This window comes from Phacochoerus africanus, chromosome 8 (assembly GCF_016906955.1).
Source record: "Phacochoerus africanus isolate WHEZ1 chromosome 8, ROS_Pafr_v1, whole genome shotgun sequence".
Lineage (NCBI taxonomy): Eukaryota > Metazoa > Chordata > Mammalia > Artiodactyla > Suidae > Phacochoerus > Phacochoerus africanus.
In genome coordinates this window covers 10,582,277-10,607,142 of record NC_062551.1, presented here as the reverse complement: position 1 = coordinate 10,607,142, position 24,866 = coordinate 10,582,277, and the positions used below count along the sequence as shown (strand labels likewise).

The 24,866-nt window shown below is 48.8% G+C and overlaps 2 protein-coding genes across 12 annotated transcripts; both read left to right on the top strand.

Moving 5' to 3' along the window:
- The first annotated feature begins 65 nt into the window (after positions 1-65).
- MON1B (MON1 homolog B, secretory trafficking associated) lies at positions 66-9,173 on the top strand. 2 transcript variants are annotated; one of them, XM_047793894.1, is made up of 6 exons: positions 66-221; positions 643-800; positions 2,788-3,108; positions 3,639-4,458; positions 4,785-4,932; positions 7,744-9,173. In XM_047793894.1, exons 2-6 carry the CDS (start codon positions 653-655, stop codon positions 7,951-7,953), a joined length of 1,647 nt encoding a protein of 548 aa, XP_047649850.1. In that variant the 5' UTR covers positions 66-221; positions 643-652; the 3' UTR covers positions 7,954-9,173. The 2 variants fall into 2 exon arrangements, with proteins under 2 accessions (XP_047649850.1, XP_047649851.1); XM_047793895.1 differs by lacking the exon at positions 66-221 and adding an exon at positions 246-426.
- On the top strand, positions 8,910-24,866 carry SYCE1L (synaptonemal complex central element protein 1 like). 10 transcript variants are annotated; one of them, XM_047793906.1, is made up of 12 exons: positions 8,910-9,002; positions 18,215-18,277; positions 20,077-20,136; positions 20,330-20,404; positions 20,958-21,005; positions 21,275-21,329; positions 22,795-22,878; positions 23,101-23,161; positions 24,026-24,095; positions 24,179-24,266; positions 24,458-24,541; positions 24,726-24,866. In XM_047793906.1, the coding sequence occupies exons 1-12, from the start codon at positions 8,927-8,929 to the stop codon at positions 24,781-24,783; spliced, it is 822 nt and encodes a 273-aa protein (XP_047649862.1). In that variant the 5' UTR covers positions 8,910-8,926; the 3' UTR covers positions 24,784-24,866. The 10 variants fall into 10 exon arrangements, with proteins under 10 accessions (XP_047649862.1, XP_047649853.1, XP_047649856.1 ...); XM_047793901.1 differs by lacking the exons at positions 8,910-9,002; positions 18,215-18,277 and having other exon boundaries at positions 19,444-20,136; positions 24,830-24,866; XM_047793899.1 differs by lacking the exons at positions 8,910-9,002; positions 18,215-18,277 and having other exon boundaries at positions 19,444-20,136.

Sequence of the window (24,866 nt, the reverse complement as noted above, 5' to 3'; positions counted from 1 at the left end):
TCTTGATTGGGCCATAAAGGAGGCAGTGCCACCCTGGGTACTCCGGATTGGCTGAGCGTGAACCGCGCCCCCTTCTCGCCTGAAGCCTTCAGTACGAGAAGAGGGCCCGGCTCGCCTCAGTTGGCTGCCCGTACCAGTGGGGTGAGAACGAGTGCACACCGGGCTCTGGGGTCCCGGCCAGAGACAACGTAGATCCAGGAGTGGCGCGCGCCATCTCAACGGTGAGGGAACACGAGTGGGCGACGAGAGAGACAGAGAGGGGTCGGGAGCCCCAGGGAGCAAATAAACCTTCGCGACCGGAAGTGCCTTCCGAGCGCAGGCGGACCCGGAAGTGTGGCAAGACAGCAGCCACACCCGGAAGTGTGATTCTCCCGCAGCTACGGGAAGTAATGATACCTGGCCAATTGAGATACGGAGTTAAAACAGGTGTTTCTGTATCTTTATTTCCTAAGGCTCGGTAGAGCCTCCCTTTTCGGAAAGTGTTGGAGGTTGCAAGAATGTGGTCATGTGTTTGAAATTCTCATCCTGTTAAAAGCCAGGGGAAAACGAACCCCAGGAGTGTGTGCAAAGGGGCCGGGCTCAGTAAAAGCTTTTTAGAAGTTTCTTTTGATGCGGGTTACCCTCCATTCCCCTCCCCAACAGGGATGTTCAGATGGAGGCCGGAGGAGACATTGCTGCCCCAGCCCCCGGGGACGCGGAGGACTTGGAGGACACGCGGTTCCCCAGTGAGGAAGCTAGAGATGGTGGAGGGGTTCACGAGGACCCGCCCGATCCTGGAGATGGAAGCGTGGAGGAAACAGGTATGCATTCCCTTCACTAGGGTCTTGGAAGGAATCCCTAGGGGGTGTTTTCGTTGGGGGAGACCCACAGGGGACCAGAGAGGAGTCTTTTGGGACCCAGGGGAGTAGTTTAAACCATACCTTAGGTCAGCGGGAAGTCATTGCGGACTCACGTTGTGGTTTAAATCATTGAGTAAAGAGGAAATCATTGGGTATCGATGGATGTTCACTGGGGAGCCGGTGTAAATTTAGATCATTGAAGAATCAGAAAGGAATCATTTGGGGCCAGAGCGGGCCACTGGGGATATAGGATGTTTAAGTCAGTGAGTGACGAAAATAAAGTTAATAGACTCAAAGGGGAACTATTTAGAAATCAATGTTTTGGGAGGTTAGGGTGTTTTTAAAGTCGTTGAGGTGGGGAGTTCCCGTCGTGGCTCAGCGTTAAAGAACCTGACTAGTATCCATGAGGACACAGGTTCAATCCCAGGCCCGCTCAGTGGGTTAGGGATCGGGTGTTTCTGTGAGCTGTGGTGTAGGTCGCAGTTGAGGCTCAGATCCGGTGTTTCTGTGGCGTAGGCTGGCAGCTGCAGCTCCAATTCAACCCCTGTCCTGGGAACTTCGATATGTAATGGGTGCGGCCCTAAAAAACCAAAGAAATAAATAAAGCCACTGAGGTGGGAAGGAGGATCAGTGGGGGAGCCAATGAGTACTCAGAGTATTTATGTCATTGAGGAGTTGGTAGTAGTTGTTGAAGGGAGACTTTTTTTTTTGTCTTTTGTCTTTTTTGTTGTTGTTGTTGTTGCTATTTCTTGGGCCGCTCCTGCGGCATATGGAGATTCCCAGGCTAGGGGTCGAATCGGAGCTGTAGCCACCGGCCTACGCCAGAGCCACAGCAACGTGGGATCCGAGCCGCGTCTGCAACCTACACCACAGCTCACGGCAACGCCGGATCGTTAACCCACTGAGCAAGGGCAGGGACCGAACCCGCAACCTCATGGTTCCTAGTCGGATTCGTTAACCACTGCGCCACGACGGGAACTCCTGAAGGGAGTCTTTAAAGAACCAGACCTTAGTTGATGTTAACAGTGATCAGTGGACATCAGTGAAATTATTTGAAGAGTGAGAGGACCAAGAGGAAGATCCTGGAAGACCCTGTTGTATGTGCAAAGATACAGACTAGAGGATCATCTGGGGTCATTGGGGCGTGAGTGCTCCCTGACCATCTTAGAATTAGTGGATGTTCATGGGGTCATTGGGAAAGATCAGTGGACATCACTGAAAATTAATCATCGGGGGGGCATCTTTGAGAACTTGGGAGGTATCGGCAAATATTGGAGAAGGTAATCGGGAACTGTCAATGAGAGACTATGAGGTCTTTGGAATTTTGTGGGAAAACTGTTGATACATAGTTGCCAATGGATAATGATGGTTATCATTGGGAATATGTGGACATCAACTAAAATGGGAGGGTAGTCAGTAGAGGGCAGCAAAATTGTGGATTTCATTGGTGAATGGCTCAGATTTGATCCCTGGCTAGGGAACTTCCGTATGCTGTAGATGTGGCTGAAAAAAGAAAAAAAAAAAAAATGAAGGTCATGTAAGAACAGGGCATTTAACGTGAGGTCACTGGAATGTTAGGGAACACCAGTGAGAGTGAATAGGGGATTAAGATGTGAGTGTTAGTGGATAATCAAGATAAAGATGCTGATAATCATGCAGAGGTATTGGGGTGCTTTGAAGGCTTGGGAATGGCAGTTATTGAAAGGGAAATAATTGGTCTGTAGGGATAGAGAGGGTTAGATAATGACAGGGAGATGGGATTATTGGGGTGTCAGGGCGCTCATTGAAACCTAAGTGTTACTGGGCATCATTGAGGAGTAGAGGAGACCCAGGAAGTCTGGGTCAGTGCCACGGGTCTTGGCAGGGCCAGAGGGATTTGGTAGGTGTGCGGATGCAGGAGGTTAATGGGAATCCACAGGCAGATGACTTACCAGGGGCTCCCTTTCAGGATCCGAGACCAAGGACCAGCCACCCGGCCTGCCGCTCCCATCAGAGGCTCCATCATGCCCCTATGGGTTCTGGGGTCCTGCAGCCTCTGAGAGTTGTCCCATGGGTGGCCCTGAGAGTGGCTCAGGGGCCCAGGGCGGGGACCCCAGTGACGAGGACTGGCGCAGCAAGAGGAAGCACGTGTTTGTGCTGAGTGAAGCCGGGAAGCCCATCTACTCTCGGTACGGTAGCGTGGAGGCACTGTCAACAACCATGGGCGTGATGACAGCCCTCGTGTCTTTTGTGCAAAGTGCAGGAGATGCCATTCGTGCCATCTATGCTGGTGAGCAAAGGGGAAGAAGCAGAACAGGTGATGGTGCCTGGGAGTGTGGCTGTCTGTCTGGCAGAGGGTCTCTCTGGGCTGCCCGGGGGCTATCCACCTAGCTAGGAATGAATGAGTCAGTGTGTGTAGATGCTGGCCAGATGTCAGTCTGTCCAAGAGGTACATTGTTTCCCCTGCTGCCTTCTGAGGATTAACTGACTGGAATCTAAGTAACTGCTTGCTTGTTGCCTCAAAGCGAGCCTTTGGGGGTTGTGTGGCTCAGTTAGCTGTCTTTCTAGCTCTGTTGGTCTATGCTCTATCTTCCTTACTCCATGCTGGATGCCTGATTCCTTGACGGTCCCATCATGTCTCTGCGAATGTCCAAACTCGCCCAGCCTGTCCTCATTCTAGTCCTGGTGTCCCTAGAGTGACTGTATGGTCTTGGACCAGGAGTGTGTGCCTTTCAGGGGAAGCGGGGAAGAGCACTACCTGACCCCCTCCTGCCACCATTGACCCGTCTCTACCCCCGCCCCATCCTTTCCCTCCCCCAGAGGACCACAAGCTGGTGTTCCTACAGCAGGGCCCACTGCTGCTGGTGGCAGTGTCAAGGACTCCTCAGTCAGCCGCCCAGCTGCGGGGGGAGCTGCTGGCGGTGCACGCACAGATCGTGAGCACTCTGACACGCGCCAGCGTGGCCCGCATCTTCGCGCGCAAGCAGAACTACGACCTGCGCCGCCTGCTGGCCGGCTCCGAGCGCACCCTGGACCGGCTTCTGGACAGCGTGGAGCGAGACCCCGGTGCGCTGCTCCTGGGCGCCGTGCGCTGTGTGCCTCTCGCTCGGCCGCTGCGGGATGCGCTGGGCGCGCTGCTCCGACGTTGCACAGCTCCTGGCCTGGCGCTCTCGGTGCTGGCGGTTGGCGGTCGCCTGGTGACCGCAGCCCAGGAGCGGACTGTGCTGGCCGAGTGCCGGCTGGACCCAGCTGACCTGCAGTTGCTGCTGGACTGGGTGGGGGCCCCGGCCTTTGCTGCGGGCGAGGCATGGGCACCGGTGTGCCTGCCCCGCTTCAATCCCGATGGTTTCTTCTACGCCTACGTGGCCCGTCTCGACGCCATGCCTGTCTGCCTGCTGCTGCTTGGCACCGACCCTGAGGCCTTCCATGACATGGCCACCTGCCGGCGCCTGGTTGAAGATGGCATGCACTCCCTTGGGGCCATGCGTGCCCTGCGGGAGGCTGCCAGCTTCTCCGATGCCCCATCAGCCAATGCCTCTGCCTACAGTGTGCAGGCTGTGGGGGCACCTGGCCTCCGGCACTTCCTCTATAAGCCGCTGGACATCCCCGACCATCACCGCCAGCTGCCCCAGTTTACCAGGTGAGCCCCGACCCTGTGGGCAACTGGCCGGGTGGGAAGGTTTATCTAACGGGAGAGTTTAGCGACTCCTAGACATGATTCTGGGGAGAGAGCCAGCCAAGCTCTAGAAAGATGCGGTAGAATGGGTCTCTGCCAGATGGATAAAGCTCAGCCATCAACCTCAAGACATCCTCTGTTCTAATGGGGAGGTTAGACCCTGGCAGTCCTCCAGGCTAATGGAGGAGGCTCAACTCCCTAACTTCACTGAACTCCCTAGACCAAGGGTAGATAGGCCAGCCAAGAAAGCCCTAGACTGACCTTGTCCCCACCTGCATCCATCACTGCAGTCCTGAGCTAGAAGCCCCATACAGCAGAGAGGAAGAGCGCCAGCGCCTGTCGGACCTGTACCACCGCCTGCACGCCCGCCTCCATAACACCTCCCGGCCTCTGCGCCTCATTTACCACGTGGCGGAGAAGGAGACGCTGCTGGCCTGGGTGAGTTTGGGTAGGGCTCTGAGGGGAGTTAATTCTCTACTTCTAGCCTTCTTTCCCTCCCTGTATGCCCTCTAGCCACAACAACCTCCTTTAAGCACACCGTGCCTTTTGCCTGGCTGTGGCTTTGCCTCCAACAATGGCCCTGCCACTCCACTTGTCTTTGAAACCCATTAAGTGGTAAAACCTTTAAGTCCCATCATTCTGTTGACTGTTCTCTCAGGAGCCACCAGTAGAGTGTCTTTGACCTGCAAGAGGTCCCATTAACAGCCATCACGATGCCTGCAGATTTCCCATGAGCCCTGCCCGCGTGTGGGCAGGTACCAGTTGACCTTTGATTCTGTGAGTCCCCAGCACTCTTGCGCACTACAGGCTTGGTCCCGTACTGTGCCTTCCACCTGGTGTGTCCTTCCTTGGGGTCTCTTCAGGGCTCCTGTCCACATTTCCCATGGCTCTATTGAAAGGCCAGCAGTTCAGGGAGTTTGTTCATAGTAACTCCACTGCAAGTGGCATCTTCCCCTAGATTCTGTCATTTAGAGCACTTTTATTAAATCATTTATTACATATCTGTTATGCATCAGACATTGTTCTCGGCTGAGAATTGTATTTAATTTAAAAAGTTTTCTAGGAGTTCCTGCTGTGGTGCAAGGAGATTGGTGGTGTCTCTGCAGCGCTGGGATGCTGGTTCCATCCCCAGCTGACACTGGGCTGAGGACTGTGTTGCCACAGCTGCAGCATAGGTCGCAACTGTGGCTCAGATCTGATCCTTGGCCAGGGAACTCCATTTGCCATGGGGCAGCCAAAAAAAAAAAAAATTTTTTTTAACTTTCATTCACAAACAATTTTAGACTTAGAAAGAAGTTGCAAAAAATTGTTTTAAATAGGTGTTTCACCTAGTTTCTCCAGATGTTAACATAACCACAGGAACTCATCAAAATCAGGGAATTAACATAAGTGTAATTATGTCTTATCCACAGAGTTCATTCTAACTTCAACAGTTGTCCCACCGATGTCCTTTTTCTGGCCCAGAATCCAGTCCAGAATCACACGTTAGATTTATTTACTGTGTCTCCCTCCCTTGTCTCCTTTATTCTGGAACATTTCCTCATGACTCATGAGTCTTTTTTTTGTCTTTCATGATGCTGGCAATTCTAGAAAGCACCAGCCAGTTAGCTTGTAGAGTGTCTCTCAAGTTGGGTTTTTTGAATATTTTATCAGGACTAAATTGAGGTCATGCATTTTGGGTAGATGTATCATGGATGTATCCTTTTCTTCTTCGTATAAGAAGGACCCCTTTTTTTTTTTTGCTGCTCCCATAGCATGCCAAAGTTCCTGGCCAGGGATCAAACCCTAGCCACAGCTGTAACCAGAGCTACAGCGGTGACAACAGCGGATCCTTAACCCACTGAGCCTTCAGGAAACTCCTGTGTCCCGCTGTTGTGAACTTTAATCATTAACGTGATATCTGCCAGGTTACTTCACTTTAGTCTTTTCGCCCTTTGTAATCAGTAAATAGCTTGTGGTCATTATGTCAGGTTCTCTTTTTCACCGCATTTTCATGCGCTAATTTTAATATCCATTAATGATTCTTACCTACAACAGTAGCTTCTCTGGTATTTACCAGATGTTGATCTAACATCATTGTCACGTCTCCATTGATTAGTTGAGATTCCACTGTGTGGAAGAACTTTTTCTGCTATTTGTTGAATTTCAAATTTTATAGCCTCGCCTGAACTTTTCTTGAATTCAGTGGGCTAAATTCTTTTCCTGTCATTTATTTTTGTGCTCAGATTGTCTCTGATTTCGCCAGTGGGAGCTGTGATTTAGCCGTACTGGCCCCTGTGTCTTTTTGACGCATCCACATCCCTACCTGAGCGCTTCTTACTTTCTGGCACCAGATCTTCCAAGCTCAGTTTCTTCTTTCTCTGTGCCAGTCCTGAAATTGACCATCTGTCTGATGAGCCCTTGGACCGTGTAGTGGAGGGTGGTCTTGCACAACCAAGATATGGTAGGCCCAGGATCTTAAATCGGGTGATCAGGAGATGAAAGGGGAGGTTGCAGGCCATGTGGGTATCTGGAGGAAGAGTATATGCCTGGCAGAGGGAAAGGACTGTGCAGATGCCATGAAGTGAGGCTGAGCCTGCTTTTATTGGAGCACAGTAGGGATAGGCTAGAATGGCTGGAACAGAGGGAGCAAGGCGAGCAGAAAGAGGTAGTGTGGCAAGATGCTGGTGACCTCGTCAGGTTAAGCCTCTCAGGTTGGTATAAAGATTACATTGAATTAATCCTCATAGTATGTCTAGGCTACAGATGATAAAAAGCAAAGGTGTGTGGAGCCTAGAACAGGACTTTGTACACAACAATTGCTCATTAAATGTTGAGCATTGTAGGAATTTCCTGGTGGCTTAATGGGTAAAGGATCTGATGCTGTCGTTGCTGTGGCTCGGGTTCAGTTCCTGGCCTGGGAACTCCCACATGCCTCGGACACGCCCGCTCCTCCCCCCAAAATGTGAAGCATTGTTGTTGTTATCCCCCGCCCACAGATGAGCAAACTGAGGTTCAGAGTGTGTGTTCACACACACCACCAGCATCACCCAGTTGAAGCCATTAGAGCTAACTGATCCCTTGGGCCACTCATGATAACGGTCGTACAGCTTACCTGCTTTTGAGCCCAGTGACCAGGCAGCACCGGGTAGGAGCTGCTGCCAGGTGAATCTTCCAAACTGGAGACAGGTGTGGGGCTAGCGTTGGGTGGACAGCCTTGGGCGTGGCCAGCTCCAGCCCCACTGACTCTGTCTCCTCTTAATCCCCCAGGTGACCTCCAAATTTGAGTTGTATACCTGCCTCAGCCCCCTGGTGACCAAGGCAGGTGCCATCCTCGTAGTGACCAAACTCCTGCGTTGGGTGAAGAAAGAGGAGGATCGGCTCTTCATTCGTTACCCACCCAAGTACTCCACACCCCCAGCAGCCCCAGCTGCCTCTACGGACCAAGCTTCCCATAACGGCTTGTTCACTGGACCTTGAGAGGCAGAGCTCCCAGACTGGGCCGTGTGGGGAACCACCACCTTCGGCTTTTACCTTATCTCCAAGGAGCAGGGTGTGGGGGTTATTGGTGGTGGTGTGTGTCCCCGTCTTCCTGGGCAATGGAGCAAGATCCGAAGGGCTGCCGGCAAATGATGGGTGGCAGCCTGACTGCACACAGGTGAGAGGCTGCTTCCGCAGCCCCCTCACGCCCCTCCACCTCTGGGAGACTCCTAAGCCTCCCTCTTCCCTCCCTCTGCCTCGCCTCACCGCATCCACTTGATGTTGCAGCCTCTGTCAGGGAAGAAAAACTGCACCTAACGGGCCCCAAACCCACGCCCACAAGGACATCCCTTTGCCTTTCATGTACTTCGTTTTTACCCAGTCAAAAACGACCCCATCAGTGTTGGCTGCAGCTGCTGTGATGAGAAGGTGGCCGAGATCCAGAATTTTTACACAGGGACACTTAGCTTCCACAGCTCATTCGACTCATGCGTATCATGGAGATAACCTCTCACAGGCTGTTACAGGAGGATGTGTGAGAGCAGGGACTTGAACCCTTGTAGAACACCACACAGCACATGCCCGTTTGTGCCAGACTTTCACAACCGGCACAACACAAGCAACCTAGAGAGGGAGACCTCCCCCGGGTTTCTCTGGGGGCGCACAGCCCTTGCTCCGCAACCATGAAGATGCTAGCTCAGCCCTTCTCTTCGCGCACCTGAAGTCGGGGGCCTCGTGGGGCTGCGTGCGCTGTAACGTGCACTCTACGCATGCGCACTAACTGCCACTCAGGCTCAGTGCGGACCACTTCCGGGAGCTGAAACCTCCTTGGCGCCGCAACCTGGTCAACCAATGAGCAGAAGCGCACTGGACGCATGCGCACTGTACAACTTTCCCACCGCCCTTCTGTGTGTTTTTGTTTTTTTAAACCAATCCTCACCCAAAGCGCAGGCGCACCAGCCTTGCCCGAGAAATGGCCATGGCCGGGGAGTTGGAGCATGTGGACCTGGGGCCGCCAGAAGTCGTGGAGGAGGTTGAGGAGGCTGAAGGTACTGGGGGCGCTTGGGCGTCTGGCGGCCAGGGCGGAAGGGAAGGAGCTTTGTCTCCTTAAAATAATGAAATATTGATCGCAGTACTGAAAAAAAGTACAATTGTAAGCCTTTTATAGAAAAAAAAAATGCTGTTTGAAAAAGTAAGATACATAACGTGTTTTCTCACCATCTAGATTAACTGTTGGAAGTTTTTTGGCTCTACTGTTTACATATTTTAAAGTAAACAGTAGACTAAACACTTAAGTCTGCATCCCTTCAAACAGAAAAGGGGTGGATGTTCTCACAAAATCCACTCAGCTGCTGCCACATCTAAGAAAATTAACCTAATTCCCTAACCACATTTCACACGCAACTCGTATGTATCACACTTTGCATGGACTCTTAGATCTCAGTCGTGAATGGCCACTCCCGCAGGAACCTTCTTTGCTCCAAGGTATTTTTGTTGATATTGATACACCACACCCCAGTGAGAGGAAAAATAAAAGTTGGAAATTACAGTCTAGCCGAAAGAAGAAAATCTCCCAAGCCAGTGACCCACTGCTATGCCACTAGCGTTGTGGGGGTCTTTTGTTTTGTTTCTGTTTTGCTTTTTAGGGCTGCACCTTCTGCATATGGAAGTTCCCAGGCTAGGGGTTTAATTGGAACTTCACCTGCTGGCCTACGCCAGAGCCACAGCAACGCCAGATCTCAGCCACGTCTGTGACCTTCACCACAGCTCATGGCAACACTGGATCCTTAACCCACTGAGGGAGGCCAGGGATTGAATCTGCGTTCTCATGGATACTAGTCAAGTTTGTTTCCACTGAGTCACAATGGGTACTCCCTAACATTGTTAATTTTAGAAAATTTCAGAATACACCAAAGCACAGAAAAGAGCATGATGAATGCCCATGTACCCATCACTCTGCTTCAACAGCTGTTGACTCTGCCCTCCTTTTCTCTCCCTCTGACCCCCCCTACTTCACACTTATTCATAAATGCACTGAATTGCATCATTCCAGATAATTATAGTTATATATTTGTGTATTGTCTGTCCTAGGATGTGAGCTTCAGGCAGGCAGATCATCGATTGCCGTTTTCCCAGCACCTAAAACAATGCCCGGTTGGCATATAGTAGATGCTCAGTAGTTTTCTTTTTTTATTGTATGAATAATGAGATAACTAACACTGAGAGCTCTCCTAGATTATGGCTTCACATTAAGTGCCAGCTTTCAACAAGAAATAAGAAAGATGCCAATAGATCTCCTTTAATAAACGATACTATAGCTACCATTTTGCTAAAAGAAAAAAAGAAAAGAAAAACCTTATTATCAGTTTTTTTTTTTTTTAAAAGAAGTTATGATTTACTTCACCAGCAATGGAGACAATTGAAAAGCATATCAGGTTACCGTTTCTAAACCTTTGAGGAGTTCGCTTCGTGGCTCAGCGGTTAACAAACCTGACTAGCATCCATGAGGATGCAGGTTCGATCCCTGGCCTTGCTCAGTGGGTTAAGGATCCAGCAGTGAGCTGTGGTGTAGGTCGCAGATGCAGCTCAGATCCCACATGGCTGGGGCTGTGGCATAGGCTGGTGGCTACAGCTCCAATTGGGCCCCTAGCCTGGGAACCTCTATATGTGGTGGGCATGGCTTTAAAATAATCATAATTAAAATAAAATAAACCTTCGAAATTGGCCTTAGAAAGGAAGGGGTATCTGCTAGTGATTACTCACAGAACAAACTTATTTTGCCTCAATAGCAGAAGTGGCTAGGAAAGGCTTTACTAAAGGAAGTTTTGCAGATTTTTTTTCTTTTTTTCCCAAGCTAGGGTTTGAACGGGAGCTGCGGCTGCCGGCCTGCACCACAGACAGCCACAGCAACCGCAGCCTCATGGATACTAGTCCCGTTCATTGCTGCTGAGCCATGATGGGCACTCCCATGGCAGAATACTTTAAACATCTCAAATGCTATTTCATATCTGTAGTCACCATACTTGGTAATCAGAATACACAGATTTGTGACCCAGGCATTGGCATTGGAATGTTGACCGAAGCAAAACACAGGAGCAGTCCCCAAAGTGGCGAAATTTAGGTGTATCCACGCACTTTGAAATACCTGTGTAGTGGACATTTGCTTTTCTTAAGAGGCAGGAATAAATAATTATTTTACTTTAATTAGCTAAAATTAATTTTAAAAGGCTAAGATCGGTATTCATTGACACAGTACGCTTCAAGAGATAATATTCTTAGGAGAGAACAGCAAGTTGGGGTTAAAAAAAGAGGCAGTTCGACTGTGATCCTGAATGTGTTGCACAGAAAAACGTCTGAAGTCTTAGAGGCCCATCTGGTGACTCTAAACAAGGGACTTGGGGAGTTCCCATCGTGGCGCAGTGGTTAACGAATCCGACTAGGAACCATGAGGTTGCGGGTTCGGTCCCTGCCCTTGCTCAGTGGGTTAAGGATCCGGCGTTGCCGTGAGCTGTGGTATAGGTTGCAGATGCGGCTCGGATCCCGCGTTGCTGTGGCTCTGGCGTAGGCCGGTGGCTATGGCTCAGATTCGACCCCTAGCCTGGGAACCTCCATATGCCGCAGGGGCGGCCCAAGAAATAGCAAAAAGACAAAAAAATAAATAAATAAACAAGGGACTCGGATTTGGGGGACTGAGCAGAGGTGGAAGCGTTTTTTAAAAGGAAAATGTAAGTAGTACGAAATAACTAAAAAATAAGAGGAAAAATATTGAATGGCATCCGAGAATCATACATGAATATTGGTCAGTATTAACATCTTGGGAGTTCCCGGGTGGCTCAGCAGGTTCAGGACCTGGTGTTTTCACTGCTGTGGCTCTGGTTACCACTGTGGCTCGGGTTCCATCCCTGGCCTGGGAATTTTTGTATGCAGCCAAAAGAAGAAAAAAATTAACATCTCGATTTTGATGGTTATCCAGCAGTTACCTGGTAGAGTCCCCTCATAAATAGGAACTATACATTGGAATATTAGTAAATAATGGATCATGATGCCTGTGATTTATGTACAGAAATGTTCATTAATGGGAATTCTGGTACAAGGGCAAATAGTACTGTGGCCTATTTCTACAACTTTTATGTACACCTGAAATTACTTCACAATAAAATGTTTCAAAGGGGCTCATGCTCTATAGTCTGTTTTGTTTTGTCATGCTGATTTTTTTTAAACATTTTGTCAAGATGTTAGTTGGACTATTCAAAAGATTTACTACAGAGCTAAAGACAGAGCCTCGATTCAAAATGAGACCTATCTGTTCCAAAACACAGTATTTTGTGTCATTAATTCCAAAATTAAAGTGTCTTCATAATTTAAAGTTTGTACTATACTCCTATATTTGAGCATATAAGAAAGTTACACAATTTATAAGCATTTTCTCTTTTTTTTTGCTTTTTTTTTTTTTTCTTTTTAGGGCCATACCCTCGGCAAATGGAGGTTCCCAGGCTAGGGATTGAATCAGAGCTACAGCTGCCAGTCTACACCACAGCCACAGCAGTGCCCAGGTCTGAGCCACGTCTGTGACCTCTACCACAGTTCACAGCAACGCTGGATCCGTAACCCACTGAGCAAGGCCAGGGATCACAGGTTCGATCTTTTGGATGCTAGTCAGATTCGTTAACCGCTGAGCCACGATGGGAACTGCAGCATTTTCTAAATATTGTTTATGACGTTCTCGCAGAGAAAGCCTGCCATTTAGAATTGATTTATACTCGTGTAGGTTTAGCTTTATCGAAATTGCTCAAAAGTAGAAGATTGACTGATCACTCATGATCTTAACCTTGTGCCTGGGACTAGGAATGCAGTAAGGAGGAAAACGCAGGTGGAATTTTCGCAGAATGGTTACACAAGCCAGCTGTAAGACATTTTGGGACAATCGGGAAACCACACTTACGCTGTATTTGATGATATGAATGATGCAGTGATTAGTGATGATTGCTAATTTTGTTGGCGTGACTGCGGATTTGAGTCATCTAAGGAAATGTCCTCTAGTAGTTGCGACTCTGAATGAAGTATCTAGGGATGAAATGTCATGAAGTCTGGGGCTTGCTGGAAAATATTTGAGCACAATGAAAACAGAGGAAGCAAATACAAATGGATATTAATGATTGTCAAATCTGGACAATGAGCAAACAAGAGTTCATCAGGTGTCCTCTCTACTGTCATGTGCATTTGGAAATTTTCATAACATTAAAAACAAAACAAGTGATCACAGACACCTCCCTTTGTTATTAGATTTAATTTTTTTTGTTCCGTTCCAAATATCCAGAGTACTAGATATTTGTATTTTAAAGACTTTAAGCCTCCAGAGGAGACGTACAAATCTATTACTGATGATACTAGAGAAAGGTAGTGTGATTTAGAGTCAAGGAGAGAAGGGGAAATTTCTTTTTCTTCTTCTTCTTTTTTTTTTTCTATTTTGGCCACACGCATGGCGTATGGAAGGTCCCAGGCCAGGGATCGAATCCTTTCTGCCCCAAAGACCAACGAATCCTTAACCTGCTGACCCGTGAGGGAACACCAGAAGTTTCATTTTAGCCTCACATATTTCTGCAGTGTTTGAATGTTTGTAGAATGTTACTTGAGTAAGCGAAAATTAAAGTAATCCATGAGATCATTTTACCAAGTTCTACGTGCCTTCACCAAGCTTGGATGAGGGGCTGTTGGTGAGAAGAGACTTTTACTTTTTTATTCCATGTTCTTCTACATTTGTTTACTAAGTAATTTAGAAATGCAAAGGCAGAACTAAATTAATACATACTAATTTGTAAAAAGGTCTCAGGCAAAACAAAAAGGTGTAAATAAAGTGAATATGCCACCAAACATTTCAACACAATTTAATAAGCCCAGATTAAGAACCCCCAACTTACAACATGAGTTTTAATGGCTGCAAAGATTTTACCTATGAATGTGCTGTAATCAACGAAGGCATCTTTAAATTGCTTCCATTTTTTACGATTATGAACAATGAAACAATCTTGCCTACCATCCTTGTTTCCTTAAAATCGATGCCCAGAGGTGGAATTTCTGATCTAGAGAGGTTGAGTACATTTTTGATACTTACTATCAGAAGGTTTGAAATGAGATAGTGTTTTTGCCTATCAGATTGGCAAAAGTGACAAAACGTATTTGGCTGGTAGGCGTCTGAGGAAGGAGTCTCTTGTGGGCCTTTTAGGAATTCATTCTAATATATTCCTGTGCATGCACGAAGAAGACTGTATGAGGATGTTCCCTGGGTCGAACTGTGTTCCCCCAAAATTCATGTGTACCAGAACCTCAAAATGTGACCTTATTTAAAAATAGAGTCTTTTGGAGTTCCCGTCGTGGAGCAATGGTTAACGAATCCGACTAGGAACCATGAGGTTGTGGGTTCGGTCCCTGCCCTTGCTCAGTGGGTTAACGATCCGGCGTTGCCGTGAGCTGTGGTGTAGGTCGCAGACGTGGCTTGGATCCCGTGTTGCTGTGGCTCTGGCGTGGGCCGGTGGCTACAGCTCCGATTCGACCCCTAGCCTGGGAACCTCCATATGCTGCGGGAGCGGCCCAAAGAAATAGCAAAAAGACAAAAAAAAAAAAATAGAGTCTTTTAAACAAAACCGGTTAAGATTAGGTTGTCCTGAATAAGGGTATACCCTAAGCGAATGACTGGGGTCCATATAAGAGGGGAATTTGGACATGCAAGGATAAAATTGCAGGTGAAGCACCGACACGCAACAGAAGGACCCAGTTGGTGATACTTTGTTATGGCTTCTCAAGAAAACCAATAGAGATGGTCGCTGTGGCATTGTTTGTAACAGTAAAAGAAGGAAAGAAAGGAAGCAACCTAAAAATCCATCAGTAGGGGACTGCTTAAAAGGGTTATTAGTCCCGGAGTTCCCATGGCGATGCAGCAGAAACAAATCCAGCTACTGTCCATGAGACTATGGGTTTGATCCCGGGCCTCACTCAGTAGGTTAAGGATCTGGCATTGCTTTGAGCTGTGGTGTAGGTCGCAGACATGGCTCACATCCCTTGTTGCTCTGGCTGTGGTGTAGACAGGCAGCTGTAGCTCTGATTCAATCCCTTGTCTGGCAACTTCCATGTGCCATGAGGGCGGCCCTAAAAAAAAAAAAGGATTATTAGTCTGTATCGTAAAGTGAAAAGTACAAGCTGTGAAATGCCATTTAGGACACGACACCACTCGTGTGTGAACTGGATGATCCGCACGTGGACACAAATAGCTTGTAACCTTGCAGAGGGGGATTAAGGAACATAGTCTCCGGGAGGGGCTTTTCTCTGTATGAACAGTGGGTAAGCATTTCTCAACTTACTTTTTGTCTCTCCTATGTGTTTTGTGAACTGCCTTTTATTTTCGCTTAGTTTTTCTTGGAGAGCAATGGGTCACTGGGCGTTGCCCCTTTATCGTTGATTTCAAGAGTTTAAGATGTTGGCATTTTCCCTGTGTTTTTGTTGTTGTTATAATTTCAAAAGTTAACACAGGATCAAGCTAGAGAGTACATAGACGTGGAGTTCCCACTGTGGCACAGTGGGATCAGCCGCATCTCTGGAGCCCTGGGATGCAAGTTTGATCCTAAGCCCAGCCCAGAGGGTTAAGGATCCAGCATTGCCACAGCTGCAGTGTAGGTCTCAACTGCGGCTTGGATCTGAATTCCATATGCCTCAGGGCAGCCAAAAAAGGAGAAAAAAAAAAGGACAAAGTGGTATATGTGACAAAATTGTGTTTGAATAAAGATCCAAATAAGGTCTCTTGCTACAATTAATTGTTATATGTCTCAAGTCTCTCTCTTTTTAAAATAAATTTTATTGTAGTTGACTTAACAAAGTTGTGTTAGTTTCAGGGGTACATCAAAGTAAATCAGTTATACATATATCCATTCCTTTTCAGATTCTTTTCCCAGGTAGGTTATTACACATATGGTAGTATGTATATGTCAATCCCAGCCACCTCATGTATCACCCCACGTTTCTCCTTTGGTAACCATAAATTTGTTTTCAAAATCTTTGAGTCTGTTTCTATTTTATACATTCTTTTGTATCATTTTTTGTTAAATTCCACATATTAGGGATTTCATGTGATATTTGTCTTTCTCTTTCTGACTTACTCCATTTAGTATGACAATTTCTGGGTCTATCCATGTTGCTGCAAATGCCGTTATTTCATTCTTTTTTATGGTTAAAGTAATATTCCATTGTGTATATGTACCACATCTTCTTTATCCACTCCTCTGTTGGTGGACGTCTGGGTTGCTTCCATGTCTTGGCTATTGTAAATTGTGCTGCCGTGAACATTGGGGTGCTTGTATATTTTCAAATTATGGTTTCCTCCAGATAGATGCCCAGGAAACCATATGGTGCATCATATGTTCTATATTTAATTTTTTAAGGAACCTCCACACTGTTCTCCTTAGTGGTTGTACCAATTTACATTCCCACCAACAGTGTAAGAGCGTTCCCTTTTCTCCATGTCCTCTCCAGCATTTATTGTTTGTAGACTTTTTGATGATGCCCATTCTGACTGGTGTGAGGTGATAGTTTTTATTTGCATTTCTCTAATAATTAGTGATGTTGAGCATCTTTTTATGCCCTTTCTAGTCATCTGTCTGTCTGTCTTCAGAGAAGTGTCTATTTAGATCTTCTGACCATTTTTAAATTTTTTTTTATATTGAGCTGCATGAGATGTTTGCATAATTCAGAGATTAGTCCCTCGTTGGTCACTTCATTTACAAAGATTTTCTCCCCTTCTGTGAGTTGTCTTTTCATTTGTTTATGGTTCCCTTGCTGTGCAAAAGATTTTAAGCTTAATTAGGTCCTGTTTTTTTTATTTTTGGTTTTATGTTTTTATTTTATTTTATTTTTGTCTTTTTAGGGCCGGACCCACAGCATATGGAGGTTCCCAGGCTAGGTGTCCAATTGGAGCCATAGCTGCTGGCCTACATCACAGCCACAGCAACGTCAGATCCTTAACCCACCGAGCGAGGCTAGGGATCGAACCCACAACCCCATGGTTCCTAGTCGGATTCATTTCCACTGTGCCATGATGGGAATTCCCTATTTCTGTTTTTATTTTTATTATTCTAGGAGGTGGGTCAAAAAGATATTGCTTTGATTTAGTCATGGAGTGTTCTGCCTATGTTTTCCTCTAAGAGTTTTATAGTATCTGTCTTATGTTCAGGTCTTTAATCCATTTGGAGTTTATTTTTGTGTTTGGTGTTAGAGAGTGTTCTAATTTCATCCTCTTGCATGTAGCTGTCCAGTTTTCCCAGCAGCACTTATTGAAGAGACTGTCTTTTCTCCATTGTATATTCTTGGCTCCCTTGCTGTAGATTAATTGACCATAAGTGTGTGTGTTTGTCTGGGCTGTGTATGCTCTTCCACTGATCCATATGTCTGTTTTTGTGCCAGTACCATGCCATTTTGATGACTAGCTTTGTGGTATAGTCTGAAGTGCCTCAAATCTCTTTTAATCTGTAGAGTTTCCTCTCTCTCTCTTTTCCTTCTTTGCAATTTATTTGTCAAAGAAACCAAGTTGTCCCACGCCGTTACCTGGAGTCTGGAGGATGCTGATTTCATTCTCACGGTGTCATTTAACATGTTTTCCTGTCTCGTATGGTTCCTCTGAATTGGTATTTAGATATGGAAACCTGATTACTTGATAAGATTCCCCACCCTTTTTGGGGTGTTGGGGTGAGGGAGTAAAATCCTTCACAGGTTGTGTTGTGTTCTTCCATCAGGAGACTCCGAATATCCAGTTGTCTTGTGTGGATGTTAGCAGCCATTAGTGAACCATTTCCTAGACCCTTCAGTTCTTTAAGAATTTGCACATTGTGGCCTATCATGATTTTAAAGAAATTCATATGATGTTGTTCTGCCCTAGTGCATTGGTTAAAACTTCATACTGATTTTGAACAGCAGCAGCAAAAGTACATCCCCTTCTCTCACCTTGGGATTTCGTTAAGGGGATGACTGTGGTGTTCCATGACCTTTCAGGGAGAAGTGACCTGTAGGATTCTTGATTCATCGGGCACACACCATCAGGGGTCCTGCATGGACCCTGCTCTGGCTGGAAAGCTGCCCCCCAGCCTATCCTTGGTTCAGCCCAGGGGTGTCCTCAGAACCCACTGAGGCTTTTTCCCTCTGTTCCCAGATAAGCTTGGACCTTTCCTCAGTCCCCTCTCACTCTCATGGCATGCTGTAATTCTGGTTTTCATCTCCACAGGTCAGACCAAGTCTTTAAAGAAGACCGAAGACTTACTGGAAATGGTGAAAAAGCTACAGAAAGGTCACGTGTCTCCTTATGTCTGAGGCTTAGCCTGAGGTTTGGGATACAGGAAGATGTTCAAACTTAGCCCCCTCAACTCACAACCTTGGGAAATTATCCCCTTGTGCCTTTTCCCTCTTATACAATTTAATTCTTTAAACACAAAACACAGCTTCAAAATTCAAGAAGTATAAGAGGATGGAAAACCCAATTCTCCAGTATCATATGCATACATGTGCACACGCGCGTGCACACACACACACACACCAATCATTCATTCCCTGATCTACAGGCCAGCAGTGACTATTTTTAAATTCTTAGGCATTTTTCTAGAGATTAAAAAAAAAATACATTCTTGGGTATCTATTCTTTGTCCCCCACCCCTTTTTTTTAGGGTTGCACCCATGGCATATGGAAGTTCCCAAGCTAGGGGTCGAATCGGAGCTACAGCTGCCGGCCTGCACCACAGTCACAGCAACGGGGGAATCCAAGCCGTGTCTGTGACCCACACCAGAGTTCATGGCAACGCCAGACCCTTAACCCACTGAGCGAGGCCAGGGATCAAAGACACATCCTCATGGATACTGGTTGGGTTCATTACCACTGAGCCACAACAGCAGGGCTGGGGCAGAATACCAGCTAGATTTGAGGTTGGATCCCCACTCCCCACCCCGGTCCATCATTTATTATTTATTATTTGCAAATAAATAGGAACCTCCCCTTCCCCCAACCCTGTGGTCACATACAAAAGTGTATTGGACCAGCTGCATAGGCTAAAACTGGGTAGAGAAATTGCAAGATTAAAAATGCAGAGCGACCCTGACCATCTCCAGAAAACAGACCCCAGGGATTTGTGTCATAATCAGCACCTTGGAGAGTACCTAGTCTCCTGGAAGTCACAAGAACTGGAGTTGGCAGCCTCTGAAAATCCAGAATTTGAGCTTAACTCTGGAATGCCTTCGTGGTTGGTGGTGAGGGCAGGGTTGGTAGGGTCTCACTCTGTGCTTCTAGCCTTGAAGAGAGACGAGGGGAAGGCTTCCCCATACAGAGCACTGAAATTTGGACTGCGAGAAGTTAGTGACGACACCCTAAAGAGACAGTGATCATTGGAAACGGTGATAGCTGTCAAAATGAAAGTGGCACTTCCCCATATCTCACATGAGGCCAACACAGAGTCCAGGTAGACAGATGGGACAACCCAGCCTGCCAGGCTTTTCATAGGATGGGGCAGGCAGAAGATCTCCCACCGCCTTCAGAATTATGTGTAGAAGCCTCTACCATGTCCCAGGAGGGCCTGAGCGATCTGCCACCCCTGCTTCCCCACATTGCCTCCTGCTCCTCCTCACTAGATCACTAGACACACGCCAGCCCTACCAGACCCCTCAACCGCATATTTTGGGCATGTGCCTCACTCACTCCCACTGCAGGGGCTTTATACTCATTGTCCTTCTGGCTGGCATGTCCCCCCATCCCACCCCACAGATCAATAGGTCTCCCGTCCCTCCCTTGGTTTGGGGCCTCTCCACATCTCAAGAAGCACCTTCTACCCTTTCATTCTTCAGCCCCTTGCTTCACATTATTTCCCTCCATAGCATGTACTGCTACCAGCATTGACATCGGGAATCTCTGTTCAATGTCCTTGTCTCCCAGGCAGAATGCACGCCCTGCCAGGGTTTCTTACCGAACCTGGCACACAGCCCACACTCAATACATGCTGACTGATAGCAACAGAGTCACAGTGCCCACACCCACCTGCCTCCTTCTGCCTTGGACAGCCAGGCAGGTGCCTTCTTTGCCTCAATCTTTCTTTCTTTCTGCAGAGGGAAGCCTGGAGCCACAAATTGAAGACCTGATTAACCGGATTAATGAGCTTCAGCAAGGTAAAGTTTGGGACCTAAGAAGGCCAGCTGGCCAAGAAGGACCTGGGCTTTGAAAGCCTCCACTTCCTCATCTGTAAGACCCAGGCCCCTGCAGGGTGTCCGACGATGAGTGTGCAGTGTCACACTGTCTGTGCAGGAATAGCAATCCTAGAGGCTGCCCTCACAGTGTGTCTTCTTCCCTTCTTTGGCCCAGCAAAGAAGAAATCCAGCGAGGAACTAGGAGAAGCCCACGCTCTCTGGAAGGCCCTGCATAGGGAACTGGACTCCCGTAAGTGGGACCAGAAGAGGGACCCAGAGATCTCATGCCCAGTGTTGACGGTCCTGTGCGCAGCCCAGGATCTTTGTTCCCTCCACCTGCGAGGCCCTCGTCCCACATAATCCCCTTCGCCTCTTGCTCTCTCGAGTGACCTTTAAGCTCTCAGCCTAAACTTGGCCCAAACAGGTCTGCCTTGATGGACCCCTTTAAAAATAGTACACCCGCTTCTCTCCGTGGCTCGATTCATTTTTTTCACAGCTTTAATTTCTACTTGACGTGGTATGTCTCCTCGTCTCCACCCTCAGTATAAACCCTGCGAGTTCTAACAAGGGAGCCCTGCAGTCTTTCACTCCTTCAGCACTTGGCGGGCATGTGGGCCCCGAGGGGGGAGAAGCTGGATCAGGAGGGGCCCGAGCGGGAGATGGGTGCAAGGTTGATGAGAAGATGCTTCCCCTCCCCTGAGGCTGTCCCATACCATCTTTGGGACCATGGGCCTTTGCATGAAGTTGCAGTCAGGGCACAGGATAAGGCCCCCGGAGACTCAAAATGTCACTATGTTTTCCAGTGAATGGAGAGAAAGTGCATCTAGAGGAGATTTTGAGCAAAAAGCAAGGTATTTACCAGCTGCTTCATCTTCTTTATTCTACCCCATCACCCCACGAAAGCCTGAAGTTCCCAGCCAGCCAGAGGAATCTCCCTGAAACCTGAGTCAGGGCGCTCCCCTCTCTGCTCAGCTCTCTGCCTTGGCTGCCATCTGACTTGGAGTAAACACTCGTGTGCCCTCGGTGCCCGCCAGCGCCCCGTGTGATATGGGCCCTGGCTTCCACCCAGCCCTGACTCCTCAAGAGCGCTCACAAAGCCCCTTGGTTCCTCTCCCTGCAGAGGCACTGCGGATCCTGCAGCTGCACTGCCAAAGGAAGGAAGGTGAGGCTCAGAGGTAAGAGGTCCTGCCCAGCTCTTCCTCGCCTTCTTCCCCAGGCTGAAGGAAGAGGAGGCAAGAGTTAAGGAAAATAAATCTTGGACACACGCTCCTCATTCCCCCTTTCTATGAACATCAAGTAGCTAGACGCAGACACTCTTGTGCATCTTTGATATCAAGTGGTGGTGTTAAGATGAACTCATTTAATCATTCACCACCGGTTTCTTTACCAAATAAATTTCATCCATTGGTTTTAGTCTAAGTCTTCCAGCTCTTCAACCATCCATTCATTTGTTTATCTGCCTGTTTATTTATGCCCCCAGCCACCCATTTACCCACCCATCCATCTACCCACTCATCCACCCACTCTCCCATTCATCCAGCCATACATCTGTCCAACTGTCTTAACTCTTCAGCCAGCCAGACAGCCATTATCTGTCCAGCCTTCCATCGAATCACCTTCCACCCATCCAATCATTTGTTCCATCTTCGGCCTTTCCCGTCACCCATTTAACCATTCATTTCTTTATCCAACCATCCTTCTAGACAGCTGTCTACCCTTCTGACAATATTGCCTTTATTTCTCCATCCGTCCATCATTTCTCCACTTTCATTTCTCTAATCAGACATCATCTCTCCAGTCCACCACTCACCCATCCAATTCACTATCCATCCAGCCATCTATGTCTTCATCCTTTGAACCTTTACTTAACACTTTTTTGTGACCAGTGGCCTCACACCCTGGTGCATCATGACTTTAATAATGTGGGAGGGAGTTCCTGATGTGGCTCAGCGGAAACAAATCTGATTAGCATCCGTGAGGACGCAGGTTCGATCCTTGGCCTCGCTCAGGGGTTAAGGATCCAGCATTGCCCTGAGCTGTGGTGTAGGTCACAGATGCGGCTTGGAACTGGTGTTGCTATGGCTGTGGTGTAGGCCAACGGCCATAGCTCTGATATAACCCCTAGCCTGGGAACCTCCATATGCCTCAAGTGCAGCCCTAAAAAGACAAAAAAAAAAGAAAAGAAAAAAAAAGAAAATGTGGGGAAACCTGATGATAGTTAACATGTATATATGCTTAACCATAACACTCCCACCACTGTCTGATGAGCAGTTTCTGTTCAGTGATCACCTAGTGCTCACAATGGCAATGCCACCATTTTACATATGAGGAAACTGAGACCCAGGGAGGTTAAATAAACGTGTCCATGATCACAGAGGAATAGCAGCTCCACGCTTCAGCCCGGGAATTAGAATGTATGATGCTAAACTATTGTACCTTCACACAGGTTCCTTGGGAAGGCATGGTTTGATGGGGGACAGAGTGGACAGGGTGGTAGTATCAGAGAGGCCTATAAAGGTTCACGCTTGGTCAAAAGAAAGGAGGATGATGAGGTTATGAACAGACTCCCAGCCCCACTCCTGTTGGAAGGAGTGGTGGCTCCTTCAGAGCATTTAACTGAGGCTTTCTTTCCTTTCCCAGGAAGTACATGTTGGCGGAGCACGCAGATCAAATTTCTATCCATAACTCTCAGATCGCAGAGAGTCAAGGACAGAGGAAGCTGGGGTAACCCTGGGGTCAAGGGCATGGAGTAGCATGCTGTGGAGAACGGGAGTGAGGCTGGCATGAGGGAGTGTTTGTTGGAAAGGGAGCACGGCTTAGAGGATAAAGCCCCTAAAGGGACTTCTGGCAGAGATCTGAAGGCCTGGGTGTGAGCAACCTCCAGCCTGGGCCTGGCTGGTGTCCATCCTAGCACGTGTTTTCTCACTCCTGGATATTGGCCCCTAGGTGGCATGTGGAACTGCTGGAGGCTTCGAGAGGCCAGCACAAGGACCTCTGGGAATTCCACGTGAGCCATTATCATTGCCTCAACCAAAGCCACACCTCCCCTCCCCAACCAGAGCCAGGGTCTCTGCCGACCGGCCAGGGTCCACCTACTGCTCAGGCCCAGGGCCAAGGGGTAGTCCTTGACTCTCTTCCTCTCACCCCTTCAACTCAGTCCTTCAGCTTCTACCTTAAACCTGGCCACCTCTACCCACCCCCCACCCCCCCGACTGCCACCCCCAGCATCTGTTGCCCAGACTGTTACAGCTGCCATCGCAGGTCTTGCTTCCCTCCTGCTCACCTAGAGAGTGCTCATCTTCCAGTGGCAAATGGGTTCTCTCAACCAAACATGGTCAGGTCATTCCTCCTGAATGTCTCTGAATGTGTCCAGCAGCATTCCACACTGGCCAAGTCTCTTCTGTCCCCAAGCTGGTTATGGGCAGGGGGAGGCATACCCTGATTAAACAGGAACGTAAGTAGGTAGAACATGTAACGCCAGTGGGAAAGTCCTCTCTCAGCAGGTGACATCTGAACACAGACACGAAGGACGTAAGTGAGGGAGCCGTGCAGGTGTATCTGAGAGCAAATGTCTCTGGGGGGGCTGACCTGTGCCTGGAGTATTTGAGAAGGAGCAAATGGTGGAGCTGGGGCAGGCGGGGGGTGTGAGAGGGTGGGAAAAGATGAGGTTTTAGAGGTACACGGGGATGTGAGGCGTGATTGAGGGGCAAGCAGCTCTGCCGGAGCCAAGCCAGAGCAGAAGCTGCACACTGAATTGATGGATAGCTGAATTAATGAACACCCTAATTCAGATAAGAACTTACGGAGAGGCGCAAAGGAGGAGGGGGCCAGGAGGCAGCTGGACGAACACAGCTCCTCTCTTTCCTCGCAGATGCTGAAGCAGCGATTGGCCTGGGAGATCCGTGCCCTGCAGAGCAGCAAGGAGCAGCTGCTCACCGAAGGTGGGACTCCCGCGCGCGTTGCGGCGGAGGGGGGTGCCCGCGGGACCTCCCGGCCCCGCCCCTGACGCCCCGCCCACCCACAGAGAGGCAGGCGCGGGCGAAGCTGGAGGAGGTGGAGCAGCGGCTGCGCTCGCCGCCCGAGGTCCCGGGCACCTCGGCAGAGAAGGACGGGTGAGACTGGAAACGAGGAGGGGAAGAACCCGAAGTGCCCCGGACCCAGCACCTCCCAGAGAGGCGGGGTCAAGCGGGTGGGAGGAGTCCCTGTGGGCGGGGCTCCCTTGCCTCCTGGGCCTCCCTGGAGTGGCTTCCTCTTTGCCCCGCACCACACTCCCGCTCTCCCTTCCTCTACTCCTTCTCCGCAGGCTGAAGGCGGAGCTGGAGAAACTCGGGGGCAGGTCCCCGCCCAGGCCCAGAGCACCCCAGAAGTCGGAGCCAGCAAATGAAAGGTAGACCCCAGGATGCTGGCAGGACAGGCCGCGAAGAGCGGGCGGGATGTCCCCGGAATCCCTCAGGGGATGGGGGTGGTGAGCAGGTGCAGGGCGTCCCCGGGGGGTGGGGACAGGGAAGAGGCGGCACGGGCCAGCGTGGACGGGCACCAGGGTCCCGCAGCCTGATTTCCGGCCCCTACAGGCCGGCCGGCAATTCCCCAGTGGGAGCGACCTGGCACTACCGGCGGAGCTGGCCCTGACGCCCCCCTAGGTCAGTAGGATCCACCGGCCCTCCCTTTCTTCAAGGCCCGCCCGGAAATAAAGGCGACGTTTGCGGACTGCC

What these genes read in the sequence shown, in the direction of transcription:
- SYCE1L (XM_047793896.1), top strand. Translation starts at nt 19,890, where the DNA reads ATGTCCTTGTCTCCCAGGCAGAATGCACGCCCTGCCAGGGTTTCTTAC. An exon ending in AAGGAAGGTGAGGCTCAGAG is followed by an intron (nt 21,330 to 22,794) that starts GTAAGAGGTCCT and finishes TTCCTTTCCCAG; the next exon opens with GAAGTACATGTTGGCGGAGC. An exon ending in CAAGGACAGAGGAAGCTGGG is followed by an intron (nt 22,879 to 23,100) that starts GTAACCCTGGGG and finishes ATTGGCCCCTAG; the next exon opens with GTGGCATGTGGAACTGCTGG.
- MON1B (XM_047793894.1), top strand. Translation starts at nt 653, where the DNA reads ATGGAGGCCGGAGGAGACATTGCTGCCCCAGCCCCCGGGGACGCGGAG. An exon ending in TGGAAGCGTGGAGGAAACAG is followed by an intron (nt 801 to 2,787) that starts GTATGCATTCCC and finishes GCTCCCTTTCAG; the next exon opens with GATCCGAGACCAAGGACCAG. An exon ending in AGGAGACGCTGCTGGCCTGG is followed by an intron (nt 4,933 to 7,743) that starts GTGAGTTTGGGT and finishes TTAATCCCCCAG; the next exon opens with GTGACCTCCAAATTTGAGTT.